General features: G+C 41.7%; 1 protein-coding gene and 1 long non-coding RNA gene across 10 annotated transcripts in view; one reads left to right on the plus strand and one right to left on the minus strand.

The window, feature by feature from the left end:
• Positions 1-384: 384 nt before the first annotated feature.
• The window catches only part of CARMIL1 (capping protein regulator and myosin 1 linker 1), a 316,754-nt gene continuing 294,332 nt past the window's right edge, over positions 385-22,806 (minus strand). For 7 of the 9 annotated variants that reach the window (XM_057554259.1, XM_057554263.1, XM_057554262.1 and 4 more), the window contains 7 exons: positions 22,646-22,758; positions 17,097-17,532; positions 13,383-13,464; positions 11,452-11,655; positions 10,099-10,239; positions 7,432-7,581; positions 385-1,418 (listed from right to left, as the gene is read on the minus strand). In XM_057554259.1, coding sequence (XP_057410242.1) covers positions 1,282-1,418; positions 7,432-7,581; positions 10,099-10,239; positions 11,452-11,655; positions 13,383-13,464; positions 17,097-17,532; positions 22,646-22,758 — 1,263 coding nt within the window. In that variant the 3' untranslated portion in view covers positions 385-1,281. The remainder of the gene's footprint in view (positions 1,419-7,431; positions 7,582-10,098; positions 10,240-11,451; positions 11,656-13,382; positions 13,465-17,096; positions 17,533-22,645; positions 22,759-22,806) is intronic. The other 2 variants (XM_057554258.1, XM_057554261.1) reach the window with 2 other exon arrangements.
• On the plus strand, positions 1,415-10,747 carry LOC102999364 (uncharacterized). The gene is made up of 4 exons (XR_003621950.2): positions 1,415-1,490; positions 1,990-2,168; positions 3,471-3,544; positions 10,668-10,747. It is a non-coding gene; the product is annotated as an uncharacterized LOC102999364 (long non-coding RNA).

Below are 22,806 nucleotides of genomic sequence, written 5' to 3' on the forward strand. Positions count from 1 at the left end.
TACTTTAGGGCTTGCACACGGCACCAATAGGAAAACCATGGTCTGTAACTTAGGTGAAGATTCCCAGACCCCTCCTAGCAGTAGTCCTGCTCATCTCACAGTGCCTTAGTATTTTCTGAGTGACTCAGGCCCCCACTCCATCATCTGGCCCTGTCATTTGTCCTGAGTGGGCTCTCTTGGACACTCATAATATAACCTTTCGATGAATTTCATCCTTTCGCCAAAGGTGAGAGCAGGCCATGGAATTAGCAAGTTGCATTTATTTGGACTGTAATAGGTTTTTGATTATCTGGGAACTGTGATTATTGTGGATTTTTGGAAAACAGTTCATCACCACAAGCCAATCCTCACTAAAAAAGTCACTGGAGAAAGTCACAATTCCACTTGTAAAATCATTTTATTGGTATAAATATACATATGGATAAAATACCTTCAGCATGTAATGTAAGTGAATATTTGTGAAATGTCTTAAAAAGTAGTAGTTTGATTTTTTTTACAGGTGTCAAAGTATTCTCTCTTAATCACACGTTAAAAGCTAATATGCAGACAGAAATTAAAGGCCTTCAAAAAACACGAATATTCATAAAACCTCATTCCAGTCAACTATATACATTAATCTGGGCACATGGTAGAATCAGCCACGGGCCTTTCACTCAGTTCTTAACTTGCTTGTCGATGGTATCGTAAAGGTCACCAGACCAAGTTTAAATGTACAATTCCACATCGGGAAGGAAGAAGTTCCCCATGGGAGAATGCAAAAACCATACCCAAGATCTAATATATATAATTTATACAAATTATTAGTGTGCTCTGTTAATATAATTACAGTGTGCAATTGCATACATCAAGAATAAATTGCTCTATCAAGTCAAGTGCAGATTTGACACAGGTACGTGCAGCAGTACCCCAGGGTCAGCTGGATGGTGTTACTTGTGAGTGTGTGTCCAGTTACTTTGTTTGATTACGTCCCAAAACTCATCTTACAGGGCAAACTGTAGCTGCCTCAGAGAAATTCAAGTAGGGCCCATGGGATAATTGCTGGCATTCATTGAAGGCATATGAAGGAATGCATAGAAATCAAATGCCAAGGGTTGGGAGAAGACCAGACATGTGCTTTGATTACTGAGAGATGGATCTGTTTCAGTTTTGGGGGGGAAAAAAGGACAAAGGAAAAAGCACCAAGAGAAGATGCTTAGGAAGTAGGAAGAGGTGTTGCCCTTGGTTCCTCTCTGATGGCCAGCAAACGCACCCCGCATGGTAAGACTTCTACATGGGTGACCGTTACACAAAAATAAACTCTTTTTCTGCTTCTTCCCCAGAGTCACTGGATTTGCTGCCTTGCTGGCCATCTTTACTGGAGGACCACTGCTTCTGTTCTTGACACTCCTGGGCCTGCTGGCCCCAGCTTCTCCTGGACACTGAAACAGAAAGGAAAGGAAGTCATTATAGTTGATGAACAAGAAGATGCCAGTGGCCTGAGCAGTAACGGGGTGAGATGCAGGGGCCCTGAAGAGTGGGAGGGTTCGGGATGAACTTTCTCAAAAACAACTTGCCAAGTACATTTCAAGACTCTAGACAGAAATTAAAAACAAACCAACAAAACAAAACAGAAAACAGAAAAACCCCAGTCTATGAGAGGGTGAGCCTCTCATAGACGTGGTTGACCATCTGAGGGCAAGGACCCCAGGAGGTGAGGGTGTGGGTGGGAGCAAAGGGAGAGGCCAGGAAGGAGGAGCACTGAAGCCACTCTGCCCCAGGTGACCTCCTCAGTCATAGCTGCCCCCTCATGCAGCACAGAGCACAGGAAACAGAGCCCTGAGGTGGACCATTTAGGGTTGGCCATCCCTGCTTCGGGGACGGGATATAAGCAGAGGCCCCAGTAATCCTTGTCAGGGTTTTCTATGTCTTAGAAAACCTCAGTTTCACTTGCTAGGAAATGAATAAAGTCTTGTAGAAATGAATTAATACTGCCTGTATTCAATCCTCTAGGAACCAGCCTCCAGGTAAAAGAACTGCCATTTTTGTTGCCTGTTCTGATCACATATAAATATGAAGGATCTGCTGTGTCTCTACAAAGCAATGATGAGAGAACAATCACCAGACTGAGCCTTTGTGATGTGTCCTGCCAGGCGCTCTGTTTTATCATTGCTACTCTTCACAGCTACGGGGTAGGTTCCATAAAACTTGGAATCGGGATTTAAACCAAATCTTTCTCCAATGCCCACGTTCTTTCCAGCTAGATCATAGCTTCACTGCTACTGTACCTTGGGAAAGGTTCAGATGCCACACCCCAGCATGGCTGTTAAGGGTTATTAAATATTACTCACCAAGTCTATTGTAGAGACACCACTTAAGCTAAAAATACCAAACCCATGCACTTCGTGTGGCTTGAAAGAGTACAGCTACCTCACTACTCAGAAGTTTAAATGATCCAAACAGGAACATAGTCCTGGAAAAGCAAGAGGATTCATTTGATGCTTCTAATCATTTTGATGTTAGCATTATGCTAAAAAACTCATCTTGGCTACTTAAATGTTTACGCTGCTAAAGAATGGTGTTTCAGGAAGTGAAAGCTCATGAAACCTAATAGTCAAAATGCAAACATAATAAAGTACTTCTCCTGCCCCTCCTGCTGTCAGGGCCAGATTCTGACCTCTAGACAATAAAAATTTAAGTTTAGTTAATTACATTAAATTGAAATTACTCAATTCTGAAAAGGATAAACTTTCAAATCTCACCATACAAGTAAGTAATTTTTTAAAATTTTTTGACTTCTTTTTACCCAACAGCTTTGAGCAAATTCTCAGATGGAGGGGAAAAGCAATGAATAAATGTTATGTTGATTTTTATATCTTACCTTGAATTGGGTAAAAAAATTAAATGTGTTTGGTCCTTTGAAAGTTGTTAACAAGCCAGGTTTTGGAAAAGTAAATAATTTTCTATAAATAGTTTGCCCTTTATCACAAAGCCAATTTGATAGTATTCAATAATACTCAAAGTATTTAAGTTCTCAACTTGTGTGTATATTATGAACAGGAGTTAACAGAGAAAATTTATAATATTTTCATCTTGAAATACTGTGCAATAAATAATCTAACCTCAAAGTAGAGCATTACTAGTGAAAACTGCTAGAAAATTTTATTCATTCATGTTAAAACTAAAATAAAAGTATTACTCAGAAATGTCCAACACTACAAGTTCTAAGGAAGAAATAAGTATGGTGATACATTGCTCATCTGTCTTCAGAGCAAACATATTAGCTTTCTTTCTTAGATTAAAACTTTTCATCCTGCCCAATATTTTAGGCTTCCTCGAAATCCCAGGTCTAATTGATGTTACATGATATGTACATCAGACTACTACTACTACTACTACTACTACTACTACTACTACTACTACTACTACTATATACATCAGACTACTCTCTAAAAATGGAGAAATTCATGCAATCAAATATGTTTCTGTCACAGATAAAAACCGAGAACCCTGGACCAGGGCTAAGCGAAACTGAGAGAAATCCAACACAGGAATCTTCCTGAAAAAAGTAAGACTGTCCTTTAGCCTCCATCCAAGTGACACTAGTTTTTGAGTCCTCCAGGGATGGGGGGGGGTGGACGGGGGGCAAGTTAACAGGCTGGTTTCTGAGTTGGTAACATAGACCCGACCTGGTACCAGTCATGAAAGCAAAAATTTTAATTTGTCCGACATAGTCACTGAGAGGAATGACAACATGCTCTTCCTGGGGGACTGTGAAAGCAGTTCACTAGGGTGGCGCCATTATCTAAAACTATTCACGTTCATTGATTTAACTCTACCAATTGTGAATGTGACAATGAGTCTAGTACCAGGCTGACATTTTCTTTGTATCATAGGTAGGCACCTTTCTTGGAGAGGAAAACTGAGGCATGGTGAGATCAAGGAACTAGTTGCACAACTAACTGGTTTGAGTTTGGAAGCCAAAGCACTCAGTATTAGTCCAGATCACGAGTGCAAACAACTTTGTAGGGGGAATGTTCTTTGTCAAGCTTGTTTTCCAGCCTTTAGGCAGCATTATTTGATTGCATGTGATTAGGATGTTAATTACAATTATATTGAAGTAGGTTCAATATTTCTGAATTTAGACTCTACTAATTCAGAGGAATCTTAGGCAGCCTGCTTTAATGTGTGAATTCTTACATTAAAGAAGTGTAGTAAAACAATCTAATTTTTTTTTTTTATACCGTATAAAGTCAAGCATAAAGTGCTGGAGCATCTCTATATATGTGTCTATACACATATTTATTACCATTCCAGGTACCATTAAAATTATAAAAGATACTTAAGTAAACAGGCAATTTATTCAACACAGACACTCCATGTATATTCATATCCTGTCTACAGTGTTGATAACTGGCACAGAGAGGCTCAAATGTGAAATCTGTCATTCTTGAAGATGATCTGATTTTGCATATATATATATATATGCAAATACATACATATGCTAATTTTAAAGCTTCTGAAATGTGCATATAAATTCAGAATTAGAGATTCATATAAAAAGTTGAGCTTTTCTTCATTTTAAGCTCCACTGACCTCCATATTTCCAAGGAGAAAACATTATGATGACCTTAAAATAATACTCAGTAGTCGGCCCTGGTTTTTTTAATACTTTCTGGCAAGGGCCCAAAGTGCCAACCAACCATTAAATTTCATTTGACGAATTCACATAGGGGTAGTAGAACCCAGATCTGGTGAAAAATGGGGAACAGAGCACTGGCTTACAGATGATAAGCCACAGCCAAATATTTGTTGGCTATAGGTTGAATTATGGAAGAAGCAAGTGATATATATAAAAGGAATCTCAGAATAAGATGGCCTGTACAAATAGGATACATTACAATGCATATAAAGCCAAAACCGACTGTTTTCTTCAAGAAAACAGGACATACTCTAATAAAAACATCACAGCTTATGATTAAACGTAGAGAGGAAATGATATGAAATTCATATCACTCGATGCAGTTACAAGTACTTCCAGGAAAAGAAAGTAAGCATTTTACCTGTCACATCAATATTAAAATAGCCACACAATTAAAACATAATAATCATGATAAAGATAGGTAGCGTGCTTTGAGAACAATAGCCTCTGTTTCACGGATACATGATTTAGGAAAATAAGAAAGCTATTTTAGCATAAACAAAGCTGTTCTTAAAACACTTAAAGAAAAATACACACCATGGTTTAATAGAATTGCTCTGCTGAATGCTATTTGTTAACCAGGAAACTATTCAGAAAGACTGCTACGCAGTTCTCAGGGGTGAAGACAAGTGCTGGGAATCGGCACTAACAAAACAGGATTAAAATATTATACATAAAATTACTTTAATTGAAGCTCCTGTAAAAATTACATTTTTGGTTTCCTGTCCATAGTTCAAGAAATCAAGGCAGCAAAGCAAATCAAGATGGTCCTATTTAATTCCATCAAAATTTGATGCAGCCCATCACAATGAGAATTTTAAGCCGAAGAGGTCATGAAAAAATCAGAGAGACACAGAATTTCTTGCCTTTCTAGGATTTGGCTTATCTCTGGCTTCATCTTATTTTTACTCTAACTCAAAGCCTCGCTGGCTGATCCATGTGGTACTGGCTGTCGGGCTCCTCCTCTGTGTGTTGTATAAAGTGCTCTAGTGTCCTCTTGAAGAAGGAACATTACTTTGTATCAAGGGTGCTTTGTTACTAACAAGTGATATAAGTCAACTGATGTAATAGTTCAAATGTAAATTTCCAAAATCTAGAAACATCTTTGTAACCTTGGGTGTCCTTATCAAAAGAGGCACTATATAGAGATAGAGCTTCTGATTTAACATACTCTAAGAATTAATTCTCTCTCCCCAGAAAATAAGTGTCTTAGGTGTTCATTTATGTAATTTTTCTGTGACTTGAAGACAACAGATTTTCTTAGAAAATCTCTTGCAGGGAAAAGAGTTATTGTAATCGTGTGTCTATGAACACACCTACCACAAAGGAAGTACTTTTAAAAGTGAAGGACCAAGTTGGTTGGTTTCCTCTAGGGCAAGTGCTACTCGTCCCAAACAGAACGCTCCATGCGTATCTACAGACTACGGACATCGCTTTATGTGGTGGGCATGTCCTCAACTCCACCCTGTCATGGGGCCAGTGTGTGCCGGGCCACCAGGCAAGTCAGAGTACATGGCTCATCCAACAGTGCTGGCCAAGAAGGCTGATTCCAAATGCTGTTGCTCGTGGAGGGCTGGTAGATGCTTTCTTTGTTGTTTTTGTGTTTAAATCTGTTGAGGAAAGTCCTCAAAGACAATAGTTCCTACCTGAGAAGTCGTAACTCACTGGGCTACTAAGCTCTAAGGTGGGAGAGGTTTATCATCAATAATCAAGTGCTAAAGTTTAAGAATGGTTTAGCCTTTTAAAATAAAGGGAAATTATCCCTATTATAAGGTCACTTCCAGTGCCCTGCCCTCTTGAGGGATGTGGGGTTATGGCTAGACTGCGGGGCTGTGGGCACTTTATCCCTGGAGCAAAGACACTCATATGTTAACCTCTGATAAAGTTTTACATTAAGAAACAAAAGCCTTCTTCTAAGGGAAAAAGTCCCTTAAGGAAATTTCACATACCAGAATATTTTATATTCTTTTTCTTGTATTATACTAAAATTTCCTTTAAAAGACTTTTCAAGTCATATTTATAAAAAGTTATTAACCAGGGAGAGGATGAATAGTCATAGAAAAGCCATTTCCTCTCTGAATCAGCAGTGCTTTTTCTAAAATTTCCCATTGGAGATGAAAGCTGATTTAAAATCTGTCTCCTTTTTCTCTCCTGGGACTGTCCTCACCTGAAAATAACTTTACAGAATTTACTACAGTGTCAAATGGCAGACAGAAGTCATTGAGTAACTGCTGTAAAATAGTATAAATTGTTCCTAGAGGTTGAAAAGTTAATTAGTACTTTTCCTTTCTTACTAAAGGGTCATAAAATGTCCCCTAAAAGATCATGTGCATCCTTCCCTAAAAGAGTGTAAGGTAAGGTGTTAGACCAACATTGTCTAAAGGATAAACTGTGCTACTCTAAGAATTTCTGACCCCATCCCAGTTGAAATCTAAGACAAAAGAGAGAAAGGGAGACATGACCCTGAATATAAAAATAAACCTCGACGATCACAGAAATTTGAAAGGACAAGTCACCATACTCGAAAGTAACTTGATCCTCCTCATAAGAATTTCTAAATTTAGATTTTTAAGTCAATACTTTTTTGCCACCAATGGAAGGACCATCCTGTTGCCATTCAGAAAAAAAAAAACCAGTTTATGAATAATCCCTGACCCAGGCCCAGGACAGAAGTTACTCAATTAAAGTTTGTTTTTGTTAGTGCCAGTTCATAAGCTTTGGGACAGTGGGGGATGATAATTGAAGACTCTAACCATTTGTTGGCTGTGACTTCCTGTGCCCAATTGCATTCACTTCCTCTTCTGCAATGGTGGAGTACAGTTTTGAAGGTCTTTTCCCTCTACTGGAAGGCTTGCCACTGTCATGATCTGAATGCCTTTTGTAATAATCTCCTCTTTGCACTACTGAGGAAAAGGGATTCATTTTACCCTTTGTAGTAGCAAATAACATCATGTTGACATTAATATTAAAAAATATTAATATATAAAACTTAAATATCAGCTTACCCACCCCACTTAAGATTCAAGGAACCTCCAGTGTTGGTCCTGAACAGATACACCATTATCTACAGAATTCAACAGCCAACATTATGGAAATGTCGTGCAAAATGAGGTGAGTGCTGAGTCTGCCCCCAAAAGATACTAATAAAAAGGCCCCCGCATTACCATTTCGATTCCAAGATGGATTAACGAAAGTCACATTCACTATGGAATAATCCAGAAGAATCACAGCCATTTACCTGTTTCAGAAATGAGTTGGGCACGCTAGTCCAAAGGGAGGCACAGAACAAGGAAATGAAGTAACCAGCATGAATAATGTACAAGAAAATAGGAATGAGCACAGCAGGAACATTTTTCTAAAGAAAAAGAGAGGGCTCACACAAGCGGCTCTCATTCCTGGGCCAGCTTAGTGGACAAGCTGAAAAATAAACTGAAGTCAAAATAATACCACCTCAGACATTTACAAACCGTGCTCAGACCTCACATAGATTTTCAGTCCAATTTCAGTATCAAGCGACACCATCAGAATGATCTCGGTGATTAACTTATCCTGGATGCCAGAGGGGAAAGCAATGGTTTCCCCAGCTCTACAGTCTTTTTAGCTGGAAAGATGGGGTCGCAAACCATCCATAGTATTTGCTGTTGGGGGGAGTAAGGAAGGGAATCAAACATCTATCCCTGAAGCTATGAAATGTCTGAGAAGCAACTCATTCATTCCTAAGTTCCTGGGGAAAGAACACCTGAATTTTTCAAAGCAGCAGTGGGCACACAAGCAGCATCCAGTATTTCACCCACTTCGTTAACTAGAGGCTCCATGGTACGTGCTGTTACTCATGAGGCTGGTGGGTGACTCTAGGCCTTGTCTGATCATATAGCCAGGCATCTTAGAAAACATCATTTTTCAAAAATGTTAAGCAATTATTTCTTGTTCAGCCTTCTCCCCCTTTCTTTTTAATCCTTCCATATTTCCAACGGCTTTTTGATGAGAGGAGCATTCCTACTTACCCCTACCACCCCTCCATGCCTCCCCATTTCTCTCCAACAAAATTCTCTCAGGCATTTTCAAAGCTTCCTTATAAGTAAAGACGCAAAGTCAGCAGTTGCAGAAAGAAGGGCAAATGAGGGGTGGGGCTGTGTGGTGTGAGCGGGCCTATCAGGGACACTCGCTGGCTCCAGTGTCTCTGACCTGGCACCACCAAAGTGTCCTCTTCCTACACCAAAACTTCCAAAGGCCGTGGCTGTAATACCAAGCCCTGTATTTATTGATTACCCCGTGTGAAATGACTATAGGTGTCAGCCCTTGTTCATGGCTTTAGTTTCTCTGACAGAAGTGCTTTGTCAGCTTTGGTCAAAAACCTCACCTTTTTAAATTTATAGCCAATAGGTGAGTGAAGCTTGTACCCACCAAGTAAATCTGCAGAATGGAGATGAGAAAGCAGTCTGTGTTATTTTTTATTCGACTCCCAATTAACAAAGACAGTACTCACAAACACTTTCTATTAACTTCAACCCAAGACCATCATGAATAAAAGAAAATGGCCCAAAGGAGGAAGATGTCAGAGTGGTCAAAGAATTCTAAAGCATCAAATAAAATAAAACCAAGCAACTCCAAACCACGCTGAGAGCTATCTGGACATGGGTGACGATGGCTCTAGAATTTCTTTATAGGTGGTGCTTAGAGATGGCAATTACATTACACTTTATGAAGGACAGAACCCCAAAGGCAACTGTGCATTGAACAGAATGGGAGGAGTGGGGGAAAGACCTGGTGGGGTGCGGAAGACACCCCGAACCCACCTCGCCTCCACTGATACCGACATTTGATCTGATTCTGGGAGATGAGATTCAAGTCCCGGGACTACCTTGTTCTGCTCCCACCTCAGCAAATCTGAAGGAACACACTGGTGCCAAGATGCCCTGCGTCCACGCAGGTGACACACTTCTGAGGATGAGGAGCATCTGACCTCACGACTGAGCAAGCTAACAAGCCACAGGGTCTCCCAGGCCTGTGTGAGCCGCTCCTGAACCATAGCAACGGTGACTGACAACCAGGGGGAGCTCTTCTGAGCAACGATGGGACCTAGAAACCCACAGGTAGCACCAAATGAGTCACAGAACAATGTGTGTGCACTTCTGATACACTGGGAGTCAGTTCAGGAGCATCTAGAGATTATTATTACAAAGATCTTCGGGCTGAGTGTCTCAGTTACGCTTTTATTCCCTGTATATGGTCCTTCTTTAAGACCCAGTGTCACCAACAATGTTGAATCAAGTTTCTGAACAAAACTGCACTGGTTCCAAAGTTTAATCCAAGGGACGCTGGGCTGACCGACAAACTCTATAAGTTGAGTCCAAGATTAATTCCTTCCCCTTGAAATGACTCTCCTTGGGGAGAGCTCACGCAGAGGAAAAATGTCTTACCTTCCCGGGAAAACGTCCTGGGACTGGGCTGTGGGCTGCCCTGGCTCTCTCTCTCCTTGTCCGAAGGAACCTTTTTCAGGACAGGCGGAAGAAGCGCGACTTTAGGGGAACCCGGGCTGGATGGAGAGTCTGGGATGTCCTCTACGGAGACACAAAGACATGAATCAACCTGTCCCACAAACTGGATTCCTAAAGCATAAGCTGGGTTAATCTTTGAAAACAAATGACTAATAATCTTTTAAAACGCAGCAGAGAATTTTTCTGGCCAAAAACTAGCTTCACAGCTCAGTTGAAGTAACAAACAATAGAGAGAAAAATAATGAAAACTTACGAAGAGTTAAAATCTGCAGATGTGAATCTATCTTGCAGATAGAATTTCAATTTCAGAATCTCAGTGAGCTGGTATTTGAAAATTAGACTGTAAGTGAACTAAATACTCCCTCTGCCTCAAACACAAAGGCTATTTGATTTTCTTAAAATACGTGATAGTTATAACCCATTGCCTTTACCTGTTGCCAAATCCAGTAAAGTGGTCACCATATGTATATAACGTGTATTTGCGCTTTCAGGAGTGGAGGTGCACGTACCTACATACACATACTGAGATCAGTAAGAATAACTTAGAATCATGGACTTTGAGAACCAGATAGGACTGTGGTGAGCACTGTACAACTGGAGAGACTGAACGACCTGCTACGCTAAAAAGATGGCAAAACAGGTAGGATTAGAAGTCTCGTCTCTTGATTCTAAAGGCTGTCCTGTTTCAGTCTAATGGAAAGGATTAACTGCATTGCACTCCTTTCTCTGCTCTATCAGCAGCAGAGTAATTCTCAGTTTGGTGTGTGTGTGTGGGCCGGGCTGTGGTATACACAGACGGTGGGGCTGTGTGCCCATGACATGTTATTTACAAAAACAGGCCCACAGTTTGCAGAGCCCTGTTCTAAACCCTAAATATTTCACAGGATATGGGATTAAAAACACAGCAACTTATGCGTTCTCTAGTTGTGGCCCTCATCCTTAAACTGTGGCCTTCTGAAGGGTCGGAGAACCAGGACACAGCTTTCAGAAAGCTACACCGAGCCCTGTCAAGGGGTAAGGGGTCAGCACCCCACGAGGCTGCTTTATCCATCCTGCCTCCGAGCCGGAGCCCTGAGCGCAAGGACAGTCCCTGAGTGGGTGACCTCAGCGCTGAATGAAGGCACCCTTCAGCCTCTGTCACGCTGGCAGGTTTCTCACGGCCCCTCCCACACACACGCCCCCCTCCACGTTCACCAGCCGCCCTGGAAACCAGCTGTGGAGGCCCGGTCCTGCCGCCCGGTCACGGTGGCACTTCCTGACCAGCAAAACCCTTACCAGGCCGCGAGGCGGTTCTCGGTTTCTGCGGGATGGTGGGCCGCACCGACAGGCCGGGTTTGGGGGACTGCAGGAGGGGCTTCGGGCTGGTGGGCCTGCTGGAAAAGCTCCGGGACCTGGAGCCCGCCTCCACCTTGAGCTCTGCTTTGGTGTTCTTTTCTGGTGTTCCCAAACCGAAGCGGTTCTCTGGATGCACTTTAGGCACTTTTAAAATGAAAATGAGTACAAAAAGCACTTTACTGTAAAAACCAAAGGTGAAAGAAACCAGTCCTTTGAAGGTAGAAGTCTGGTGCAAACTGCTATAATGGTTTCTTGTCATTTCTCATCAGATATTTTATTTAATTGAAGTATAGTTGACTTACAATATTACATTAGTTTCATGTGTACAACACAGTGACTCAATACTTTTATAGATTATACTCCATGTAACGTTATTATAAAATATTGGCTATATTCCCTGTGCTGTACATTACAGCCCTGTATCTTAGTTATCTTGTACCTAGCCGTCTATACCTCTTAATCCCTAATCTTGCCCCTCCTCCCACCCCTCACCCCACTGGTAACCGCTAGTTTGTTTTCTGTATCTGTCATCAAAGATATTTTAGAACAGGAACATGCTATTCTAGCATGTTTTTAGAATCAAAACACGCTGGTGGAAGACAAAAATTCTTGCTAGAAAAGTGGTGAATTTGGTGGTGCTCTTCCGATCACCCTTGACTATTCCAGAGATGACAAGCCTCATATTTAATAGGGTACATGTCCATACGAGTGTATAGGGGGGAGAGCAGGCCTCAATCCATTTGAAGCCGTCAGATCTTCCTTAGATCTGGCACAAGGTACAGGTCTAACCAACTGCAGGTGCCTCCGTTCTGGAGGACAGTCAGTTAGGGGTCTGGCTGCAGGTCCTGGGAGAGGAGTGCTGTGCTGATGCCCAGAACCTCAATCTACTGAGAACCACTCCAGGGGCATCAGCTCATGCCCCGCCTCCACAGCTTCTGCTGCCTTAATTATCCAGATAACAGGCAGAAATAAGCCAGTTGAATATGAGTTTTAGTCCAACTCTTACCTTATGAAGATACTAAAGCCAAACACAAGAACGTCAAACAGTAAAATGAGGTAATTTCTGCACAATTTACAAGTTACTCTCCAGTTTGCATCTAAAGTATCTTACTCTCTTTCTGCACCTGAAAAGTCCGAGGGTCAAAGGAAATCAGATATTCAGGAATATTCAAGCTGAAAGAAAAGAGCATCCCCTCATGTCAGTTAAAAGGGCCTCCTCCCATATACCATGTATGGTGTATTTTTAAAAACATCAGTAAAACCGAAGCAGATTCATAGATACAGAAAACAAGCAGGTGGATTCTAGAGAAGAAATGGGTAGAGGGATGAGTGAAATTAGGTGAGGGAGATTAAGAGGTACAATCTTCCAGGGACAAAATAAATGAGTCACAGGGATGAAATGTACAGCATGGGGAATATAGTCAGTGGATTTTGGCATAACTTTGTACAGTGGCAGATGGTACTTGACTTATCATGGTGATCATTTTGTAATAGAAATATCAAATCACGGTGGTGTGCACCTGGAACTAACACAGTGTTGTAGGTCAATTATACTTCCATGATTAATTAATTTAATTAAATTAATTCATCAGCCATGTCCCCTCTCCAAATGCCCACAGTTTAGGAGTTCTTCTCAATGAAGTCTCTTCCCTTTGGGAAACAGGGAAAGGTGCCCTGCCCAGGTGCCAGGCTACTATGGTGGGAGGTGTCGGGCAGGTGAAGGGCTGTGGTCTTTTAGGTGAAGGCTGAGAACATGTAACACAGAGGCCCATCCTTGCTCTCCATCTTTATTTGCCTTCTGTCAATCACATTTGACGCATGGAATCAGAACGTGTTTTTCTTAAGGGGGTGACGGCAATGGCCTGACTTACCTGCCCCACCTCCATCCAACCGTTCTGTGCTGCTCAAGGCCAGGCTGGAAGAATCCTGGGAGATGGCATCATTTCCAAGTTTCTAAAAAATTCAAGTGCCCCACCCCAAAAGTGCATAGTTTTTTAAAGTGTAAGAAAAAGAACAAAGCAGATAATAACTGGCAACAAATAATGGCTCCTTAACTCTACTGTCATTACACTGACTGTGTCCGACCTCCCCATCTCCCTGAGGCTCTGCTGCTGGGACAAAACCATGAGAGACACGCTCTGTTCTGTGTTTACAATCAGGGCTCTGGGGTCCAAAGTGCGGCCAGTTCCTCAGGATGCTCCCCATGGACAGGGGGGCGGGGCCAGAGGGAGCCAGTGGGCGTGGTGACATCTCCTGTTTTTCTGATTGAACACCTAGGCGGGCTCTGCAGCCCCTGATGCTCCACGTGATGGGGGCACTGATACTCTAATTGTTTCCAGGACCCTCTCCAGATTGGGTTCCACTGATCTAAAAGCAGTGGAAACCTTCCCAACCTCAGTGTACAAAATAGGTAGGAAGGGGCCTGAAATGGGCAGGGTCTTCCTTGCCACTGAGGCAGAAGCACAAGACACACATCTATAGTTTAGGAGGCAAGTATAAATAGGTCTGAATTAATTTTTTTAAAATCTGCAGGTAGGAGGAGTTTATGATGGCAAAGACAAGGAAGGTGAGATGGCCAGGGAGGAATCAGCCTCTGCTTTATGGGGCAGGAAGTCCACAAGAGCGTGAGGCATTTAGATACAAAAAAGATATGAAGAAAAAAAAAGGCTAGCGTTTGCTCAATCATACCCGAGAACCCTATTGGAAGAGATGACCCACATCTGCCTCCCGTCTAAAAAACAAAAATAAGAGGGGCGGGTGGACCAGGAGGCACGACGATTCCTAAGCCAGTTCGAGCTTCAGCCTGCCGGTTCCTGCTCAACTCACGCTTCTGACAAACCTAAAAAGCAAATATCTGCTGCCAGTTCCGAGCTTTAAATTGTTACCGATGATACAGGAGAGATGATCTGAAACACAGTTGAGATCTGCCTCGTTACAATCTGCCACAGCCGCGCATCCGCCGGGAGTGCCAGCTGTGTCAGGAGGGAGCGGGGAGCATGGCAGGAGTGCCGAGGAATTTCTCAGCGAGCCCATGGAAGTTCCACTTTCACTAGTGGTGGTTACTGAGCAGGTCTCAGAGGAAGTGTGGACACAAGTACCACAGTGAGAACGGCACGTTATTTGACATCATTATGGAAAAGTGACCCCAAGAAAGGGAAGCCCCGTGCCAGGGGCAGCACGTGGAGCCCTCTGAGCCCGGACGCAGGTCCGCAGGGCCAGGAGCTAGCCATGAACTGCCAGCCAAAACCAGCAGGGGGCGCTTTAGTTCCCCCCCCCCCAGATGTCTAGAGGCTGGGCCAAACCGGTCCTCAAATGCAGAGTGCCTGACCTAGCCTTTTATAGCTTCTTAGAAGGCAAGGGCGTGGGTATCCAAGCTCAGATAAAAATGATAAAGTGGAGTATTTAAACAGGGCCAGGAATGAAGAGGAGTTAAATTTGTGCCCTGAGCACCTTGCTTAAGGAGAAACTGCCTTTTAGGCTCATGCGAGTGCAGGGCTGGCATCTGAGAGTAAGGGCCTCCTTAAATTTTATACCCTGGGCACCTCATTTGCCTACATTTAAAATCTAATCCTAGGAGTTGTTTTCACTTTTTCCTTCCAGGCTTTCTGAGGTAGTTATAAATCCCCAAAATGACTGTGCGGAATGAGGATGAAATAACCTGATGTCAGTTGTCTCTGAGTGCAGGCAGCTGACGAGGTGGCCCCAGAAGAAAAGATATGGCTGCTAAGCTTTCAATACCTGCTACTCTCCTTTGTTAATAAATAATAAACACCATACTTTCATTTTCACAGCTCTTTCTGTGAAAATATACGTATTTTTTTAATAAATACATATATTAAAAGTAAGTAGTGTAAAGAGAATTACTCCAGAGGAAAGTGAAGGCTATATATATACATACACACACATATATATTATATATATATATTTTTTTTTTATCATAGTATATTCACTTCTGGTGCTTATGTTGCTAACTTTATATGGAACACAGTCATGGGATTTTAGGGGAAAATATTCTAAAACTAATTTTCAAAACACGTTCTCATTATTTTATAGTTCTGATAGAACACCCTTGACTGGTTCCAATTTTAAATACTAAGAATTTTTATTCTTGTTTTAATAGACACTAGATGGTGCTCAAAGATCATCAGTATGAGTCTTGAACAAATTAAACCATAAGAATTTTGTCACTTGGAGCCAATTTATCGAATCCAAAGCACCTGGAAAAAAACCGTCCAGCACTTCTCATCTTTTTACCTAAAGGCAGCTATTCATCCATGGAAACAGTGATAAAAATAAACCGCTCATTAGTGAAAACAGCACATGCCTTGTTTTAAGGAAAGTCTATGAAACAGGTTGAAATTTAAACATTTCCTTGGGTGTCTGACTCACCAATGATGTGTTCAGTGTTCAGAATTCTGAGCAGTGAAGGCCACAACATGCCTCCCATGTTAACAGAGTATAGTTTTAGCTCAACCCTTCTCTGCAGGCTAGTGAGTGAGTGAGGAGGGATCCGTAACTAGAAAATTGCTAGATAAAGATGGTGCTGGTGGAAGAACTATGGTGAACAGCTGTAAAATCATGCGGGGTGCAGGATTTAAAGAAAAAATAATCAGTTGTTTAGAAATAATATAAAACAGCCCTGCATGTCCTGGTAAACAGTTAACCATTTACTTTCTGAAAATCAAGGGTTCATTGGGATGAACTATTTTATTCTGATTCAAATAAAAATCGACGTGCAATTTTCCTTTCATTGAAGAACCCAGTTTTACAAACATAAAAGAGCTCAGGATAGTGCATAGTAACCAAAACCTGGGTTAAACATATTGATCTTAGTGATCACAATAAGGATACAATCCTCAAGTAGCTGCAGGAAAAAATAGAGGTAAAAGGAGAAAAACAATAAATACACAACTTATATTTTAAAAAGAAGTTCAAAAATAAGTAATGCATTAAGTCAGATTTTGGGGGGACTCAGCAATTTTTAAATGATAAAGTGCTTCTTCATAGCAATAGACAACATAATCTCAATGGTCAAGTATTCAATTAATTCTAACAGAATACTTTGACTTTTAAACCTGGAATTTAGCAAGGAACTTTCAGGTTTGGAAAAGGACATAAATTCTGAAATAACTGAAAAATAGATCTCTCTTGATATAACTAGAATCTGGTTTCAATAATTTTATTTGCCTCTGTCAGCTTTCCTATCTCTAATCACCCTCAGGTCTCCATTTGGATTCAACAGACAGTCTTTCCCCAGAGTGGAGCACGTCCCTGGCACAGCTGTCACATGTTTCTATGACACGCACAGGAGCACCTGAGCAGGTGAGACAAGGCCCGTGGACCTTCAGCCACTGCCTGACCTTCCCAGGCTGAGGCTCTCTGGGAGAGCGTGACCCTCATGCCAGCGGGAAAACATGGGAAGACCAGGCCCTCTGGTCTGTGTTCCAGGTTCTTTAGGAAAAAGTCGTGTTTTCGGATTTTTATTTAACCCACAGGTTATTTTTCTGTACCTGTCTTGCCCATAAAAACCGAGTGGAGACAAAAACGACAAAGCAACCAAGTCAAAACAGACCCTCCTCCCTTACCTTCAGCGAGCAAGCAGCCTTGGCTTTCATCTCCTGCTTGGCCTTCATCTCCGCCAGCAGCCCGCTGCCCATCATTTGGACCCTGTACCTTCGCCCTCCTTGGGGGCTGCCCTTGCTGTCACTCCGGTCCACCTTCCCCACGTCTTCCCCTTGACTTTCTTCTAGGGAGTCAGGTGTTTTGATCTCCTCTACCCGATCAGCACTGCCATTGTACTCTGCTGGCTTCGTGTCCTTCCTGGGGGTGTCCACAGCTGGGCTTCTGACTCCTGCCTTTGGAGAGGAGAGTTCTTCTGTCATCAAGACTGTTGGTGACCGCTCAGGTTTGGTCCGGGGTTTGATTAAGTTGAGAAAGCCACTTTTCCGAAAGTCTCGCTTTTTCTTCTCGTCTCCTCCTTCACTAAGCTCGTGGGACTCTAAGCCTCTTGCTGACCCTCTCCTGTGATTCAAAAGAACAAATCCTGTTGGGTTTACTGTAATTAAAGCTCCAGCAAGAATCAGTCAAAATTGAAATAGGGAGATTGCTGCTTATACAACAACCATTCTGAAGCATTTAAAAAAAAGTTGACTTTGGAAATACAAAGGAATGTTGAGTATCATCATATCCACACAAATCAACAATGGGAATGTGATGTGACTGGGAGGACTGAGAGCAGAGGTGAGTTTATGTTTAAATGCTGTATATAGTCAAGCGCCTCTCCACTCGCAAGAACTTCCAGAAAAGGTGACTCCACCCAAGACATAGGTGGGCGACAGACTGCCTTATTTACTCTGGCGGGCACTGGAAAGGGCCAGATTTCCCCTTAAGCCCCTAAAATCCTTCCATGGTCATTAGATAACATCTGAAATCCCACCCTAAGTGCTCAAACCAAGATCCGGATCCCTGCTTAAATGTAATACCACTGAAAGAGGCAACAACATGAAAAAGCAGACAATAAGCTTTGGGTAGAGGTCTGTCAGGAAATGGATGGGGAGAAAGTGTAAATGATGTGGGTTGAGGGGGAGGTATCATCACTGCCTTTCACTTAAAGCTGGAAGGATGAATACCCGTTTAGCTCCCCTGAGTCCCCGGGAAAATCCCAGTAAGGGATTGAAAAAAAAAAAAAAAGGGCATAAGCCCCAGAGGGGAGAAAAGGCAAAAACAACAGTTTGGAAGCCAAAATAGTTAGGAGTGAAAACTGACTTAATCTGGGAAAGTTGACCTCTAAAGCATTAGTAGGGGAGGCCCTGAAGCAAATGGATTTCAGGTGAAGGGGAGCAAAATGTACCACCGCAAAATAATGCCTCTTTGGCACAGGATTATTTGAGACTGATTATTTTTAAGGAACAGCAGACACAGGAGAAGCTCTAAAAACAGAGTAGTTACCCTTTTGTAAGAGAAATTTACATTTCTAAGGAAAATCTCCATTTGTAAGGGTGTATTCCTTTCAGTACCAGGAAAAAAAGAATCACTAAATCCCTAAACATTTATCAATGGAGAAGGCAGGGACTTAAACCTGCATAATGACCTTACCTTTGTTTATCTGGTCCAGGGTAACCTCCCCAAACTGTCCCCAACCCCATCTTTCTTCTGCCTTTAGCTGAAGATGGTATTTAAGGTGGTAGTGTGGGCCATTTCAGGGAATTATTGTTTTCCTTGGGATCTCCCATGTATACAGGGGGTATACATGTTAATAAACGCCATGAAACAAGAAAAATAGAAAAATGTGATAGCATAAGTGGAAGACTCAAGGTTGGAAGATAAGACTGAGGAAATCGCACAGAAAGTTGATGGGGGGAGGCTAAGAAAAAGAATGAAAAAATAGAAGAGAAACAGTAAAACAAAAAACAAAAAAACTAGTGGATTAATAGAGGAAACAATAATGGGAGCTTAAGAAAAAGAATATAGAGAAAAAGGAAGCAAAGAAATTATAAAAGAAATAATTCACGAAAAACTCTAGAACCAAACAATATAAATTCCCAGATTGAAATGGCTCATGAGTGCCTAGCAAATGGGTTTCAGCAAAACAAAATCAAAAAACCCACACAGAGGATATCCTCATAAAATGTCAATATACCAGGAGCAGAAAGAAGATCCCAAATGCTTCCTGAGAAGAGGAGAAAAAGAACAAACCACAAACAAAGGATCAGGACTCAAGATGACATTGGATTCTTAGAGCAACACCAGAAGCTTAAGGATAATGGGACCAGGTTTTCAAAATTCTGAAGAAAAATGGATTCCAATCTAGAGTTCTGTACCTAGTCACACTATTAAGCAAAATGCAAGACATATGCATTTCAGAAACTCACTTCCCGTGCTTCCTTTCTCAGCAAGCAACCCGAGGAGGTGCTGCACCAAACAAGAGAGTGAAGTAAGGAAGACGACGACCGGGCCAAAGGAAACAGGAAAGACACAGGAATGAGTGAGGGGAGGCCCCCAGCAGACAGCGAAGGGACATCCCAGGAGGACAGCAGGGGATGAGGCCTACAGGTCACCCTGGGGCGATCAGACAGCAGTGAAGGATGTGCCCAGGAAGATGAAACTGAGAAGATTTGAGGAAATTTATACCTTTACTGGAGACTCAGGAGATATGTCAGAGATAGGAATACAGAAAACTAAGCAAAGGCAAAAGGAGACAATTGTTAACTCCAGGGAAAATAAAAAGTTGTATAGCAGATGAACCTATTTGCAAAGCAGAAATAGAGACACAGACATAGAGAACAAACGTATGGACACCATGGAGGGGAAGGGGGGGGTGGGATGAATTGGGAGATTGGGATTGACATATATACACACTACTATGTATAAAATAGATAACTAATGAGAACCTACTGTACAGCACAGGGAACTCTACTCAATGCTCTGTGGTGACCTAAATGGGAAGGAAATCCAAAAATATGGTGATATATGTATACGTATAGCTGATTCACTCTGCTGTACAGCAGAAACTAACACAACATTGTAGAGCAACTATACCCCAATAAAAATTTTAAAAGTTGTATAGGAAAGGAAATGTAATCATACCATACTGTATAACTCAGCTGTGAATATTTACATGCTTATAATGAAGTAAACATTAAACACTGATGTAACCAACAGTTATGACATAACTAAATAAGATGGCAGGAAGAGGAAAAGTGTGTGTGTGTATGAGTTTGCCTGCATGCGTTTGGTGGACAGAAGGGTCAGACTGTATAAGAGCTAAAGTATCATCCTCTATATAGTAAGAAGTCACCAGTTATGGTTACTATTTAAAACTGAAAAATAAGAAATAGCAACAACAACAAAAAAGTTAAGAAATATGGAAGCAAAATCAAAAGTAAACAGCTAAAGGAAGAGGAATTAATTGCCTCTGGGGAATAGGGAAAGAAACAGCCCCCCGCGTGTTTTTGTTAATAAAAACCCTTGAAGAACATCTGACATTTTAAACTATGAGGAGCATGTGCAACTTTGATTTTCAAACTTCCTTCATACAACCTGACGGTCTGACCTGTGCCTACACCTCTCGTAACAAACTGACAATGGTCTGTTCTATATAACAAAATAAAACAAATCACAGCTTTTAGTGGATTCCATCATTATTCGACAAAATTTGATGTACCTAGTTCTATGTGTGCACTTGGACATGAAGAGAATCCTCCTAGAGCAGTATCTTTGTAGAAAGTGGGTTTTACACCTTATAAAGTTTGCCCAACTTTCATTCAGAACCTATTGAAGAAGGAGGCAGCTTTAAGGGCAGAGGACCTCACACTGGCGGTGACACCACAGATGATCCAGATCTAACGCGCACAGATCTCTCCACTAACTCAATTTCCAAAGTTTGGGAAGAGGAGAGCCTACAATATTATCTGTTTGTACAGATACAGGCCAAGACTGTCTTGATTCATTCAACCAATAGTGACTGAGGGCAGATGATACATTATGGGCTGTGTCAGACACTGAAGTTGTAATGAAAAATAAGACCCAGGCATTGTTTGTGAAGAACAGCATTCTTTGGGAAGAAAAGACTTGAAAGCCAGTCATTAAGAAGGCTTTTCCCGTTTGGCTCAGTTTATGTTGGTATTGCTTGAATCTTCTGCGCTGAGAATATGTCCATCTATTCCCCACGCTGTAAAAAAATTAAAAACCAAACAAACTCTGGAAGGATTATGTTGCCCTAACAGATGTGTGCAGAGGATGAAAAAAAAAGGGGAGGGGGTGGTTGACTCAGCACTAGAGAAAGAGCAATTAATTTGGGGGGTTGGGGGGTGGGGGGTGGGGGAGGAATAGTCAGGGCTTTCCCCTGACTAGAATAAATGACATTTATTTTGAATAAATGACATTTACATTGGATCTTGAAGGAGAGGAGAATAGAATTTTCCCTAGTATGCCAAGCTTCAAGTGTCAAAAAGACAAATAATTGGGTCCTAAAGCTTATAACATTAGGTAAGTTATACTGGTATGGACACAAAAATTTAACTTATTCCCACCTCGCCATCCTGCTAAGGCAAGATAAGGCATATCAATCTACAGAACGGACTAGCTTCTTCCTTCCCGGTGCCTGGCCTGTTCACCCTCAGCTTATCAGGATGGTTAAATTCGTGCTTGAATTTGATATATCTCAAGGTGAAGAATACTTCACAGACACAAATCCATATTCAGAATGTACTTGGGGATGAATGTGCATATAGTTGGGGATTAAGTAACTTGGTACAAGTCATGCTTAAAGGCTGGAGTGTTTCAAGTTAAGCTCTTACTAAAAGTACTCTTGAATTGTCTTCTAAGGAAACTCCATGTTGTTAATAAGAAAATACAGAGAAAACTTTTTAGCGGCTAACTCTGAAGCCTCTTCACTAATTCTGTTGTCATTTTGACACTGTCTGTTAAAGCTGTGCCGTTTAGCAACGATGTCGGGCCCCCAGATACATCACATTATGAACGTGAGGAATTTTAAAATACAGCTGACCCTTGAACAACGAGGGGGTTAATTCACGTATAACTTAGAGTAGGTCCTCAGTATCCGAGTTTGTCCACATCCACAGATCAACCAACCACAGCCTGTGCAGTACTGTAGTATTTACTGTTGAAAAAAATCCACAAATAAGTGGACCCGTGCCGTTTAAACCTGCGGAGTTCAAGGGTCCACTGTAAGTAACTTCAGCCTGCCAACGCCCACTGTCCTAGACATACCCAGGTGAATGTGATGATGCCCTAAAAAAAATACCTTGGGGAGGTACATTTTCTGGTCTGATTTAGAAGAGTACAGTGGTTCTTCAACTTGAGCGTGCCTCAGTGTACCCTGGAGGGCTTATTAAAACACTGGCTGCTGGGCCCCACCTCTAGCTTCTGATTCAGTAGGTCTGGGGTAGAGGTTTGAGAATTTGCATTTCCAATAAGTTCCCAGTTGATAGTGATGTTGCTGACCTGAAGATCACATCTGCAAACCACCAGAACAGTAAATCCCCTGTAAAATGTGTCTATTTTATATATTTATATGAAATAATAGCCTTAGTACATACTAAGTTTAATTGTAATTGTTAGTAATTTAAATATGAATTAAATAGTATGATTAGTGAAATGACTCTGAACTCACTTGGAATCCATTTTGGTCACCTTCTTGGTGAAAAATTCATCTACACCTTCATCCACTCTCCCCATAAGACCATTCTGTTCACCATCTTGGGAGACTAGGCTGGTAGCACAGCCCTGCAAACCAAACAGGTGTGATATTAATTTACATTCAACTTAATTCGG

The sequence above is a fragment of the Balaenoptera acutorostrata genome, chromosome 10, assembly GCF_949987535.1.
Source record: "Balaenoptera acutorostrata chromosome 10, mBalAcu1.1, whole genome shotgun sequence".
Taxonomy (NCBI): domain Eukaryota; kingdom Metazoa; phylum Chordata; class Mammalia; order Artiodactyla; family Balaenopteridae; genus Balaenoptera; species Balaenoptera acutorostrata.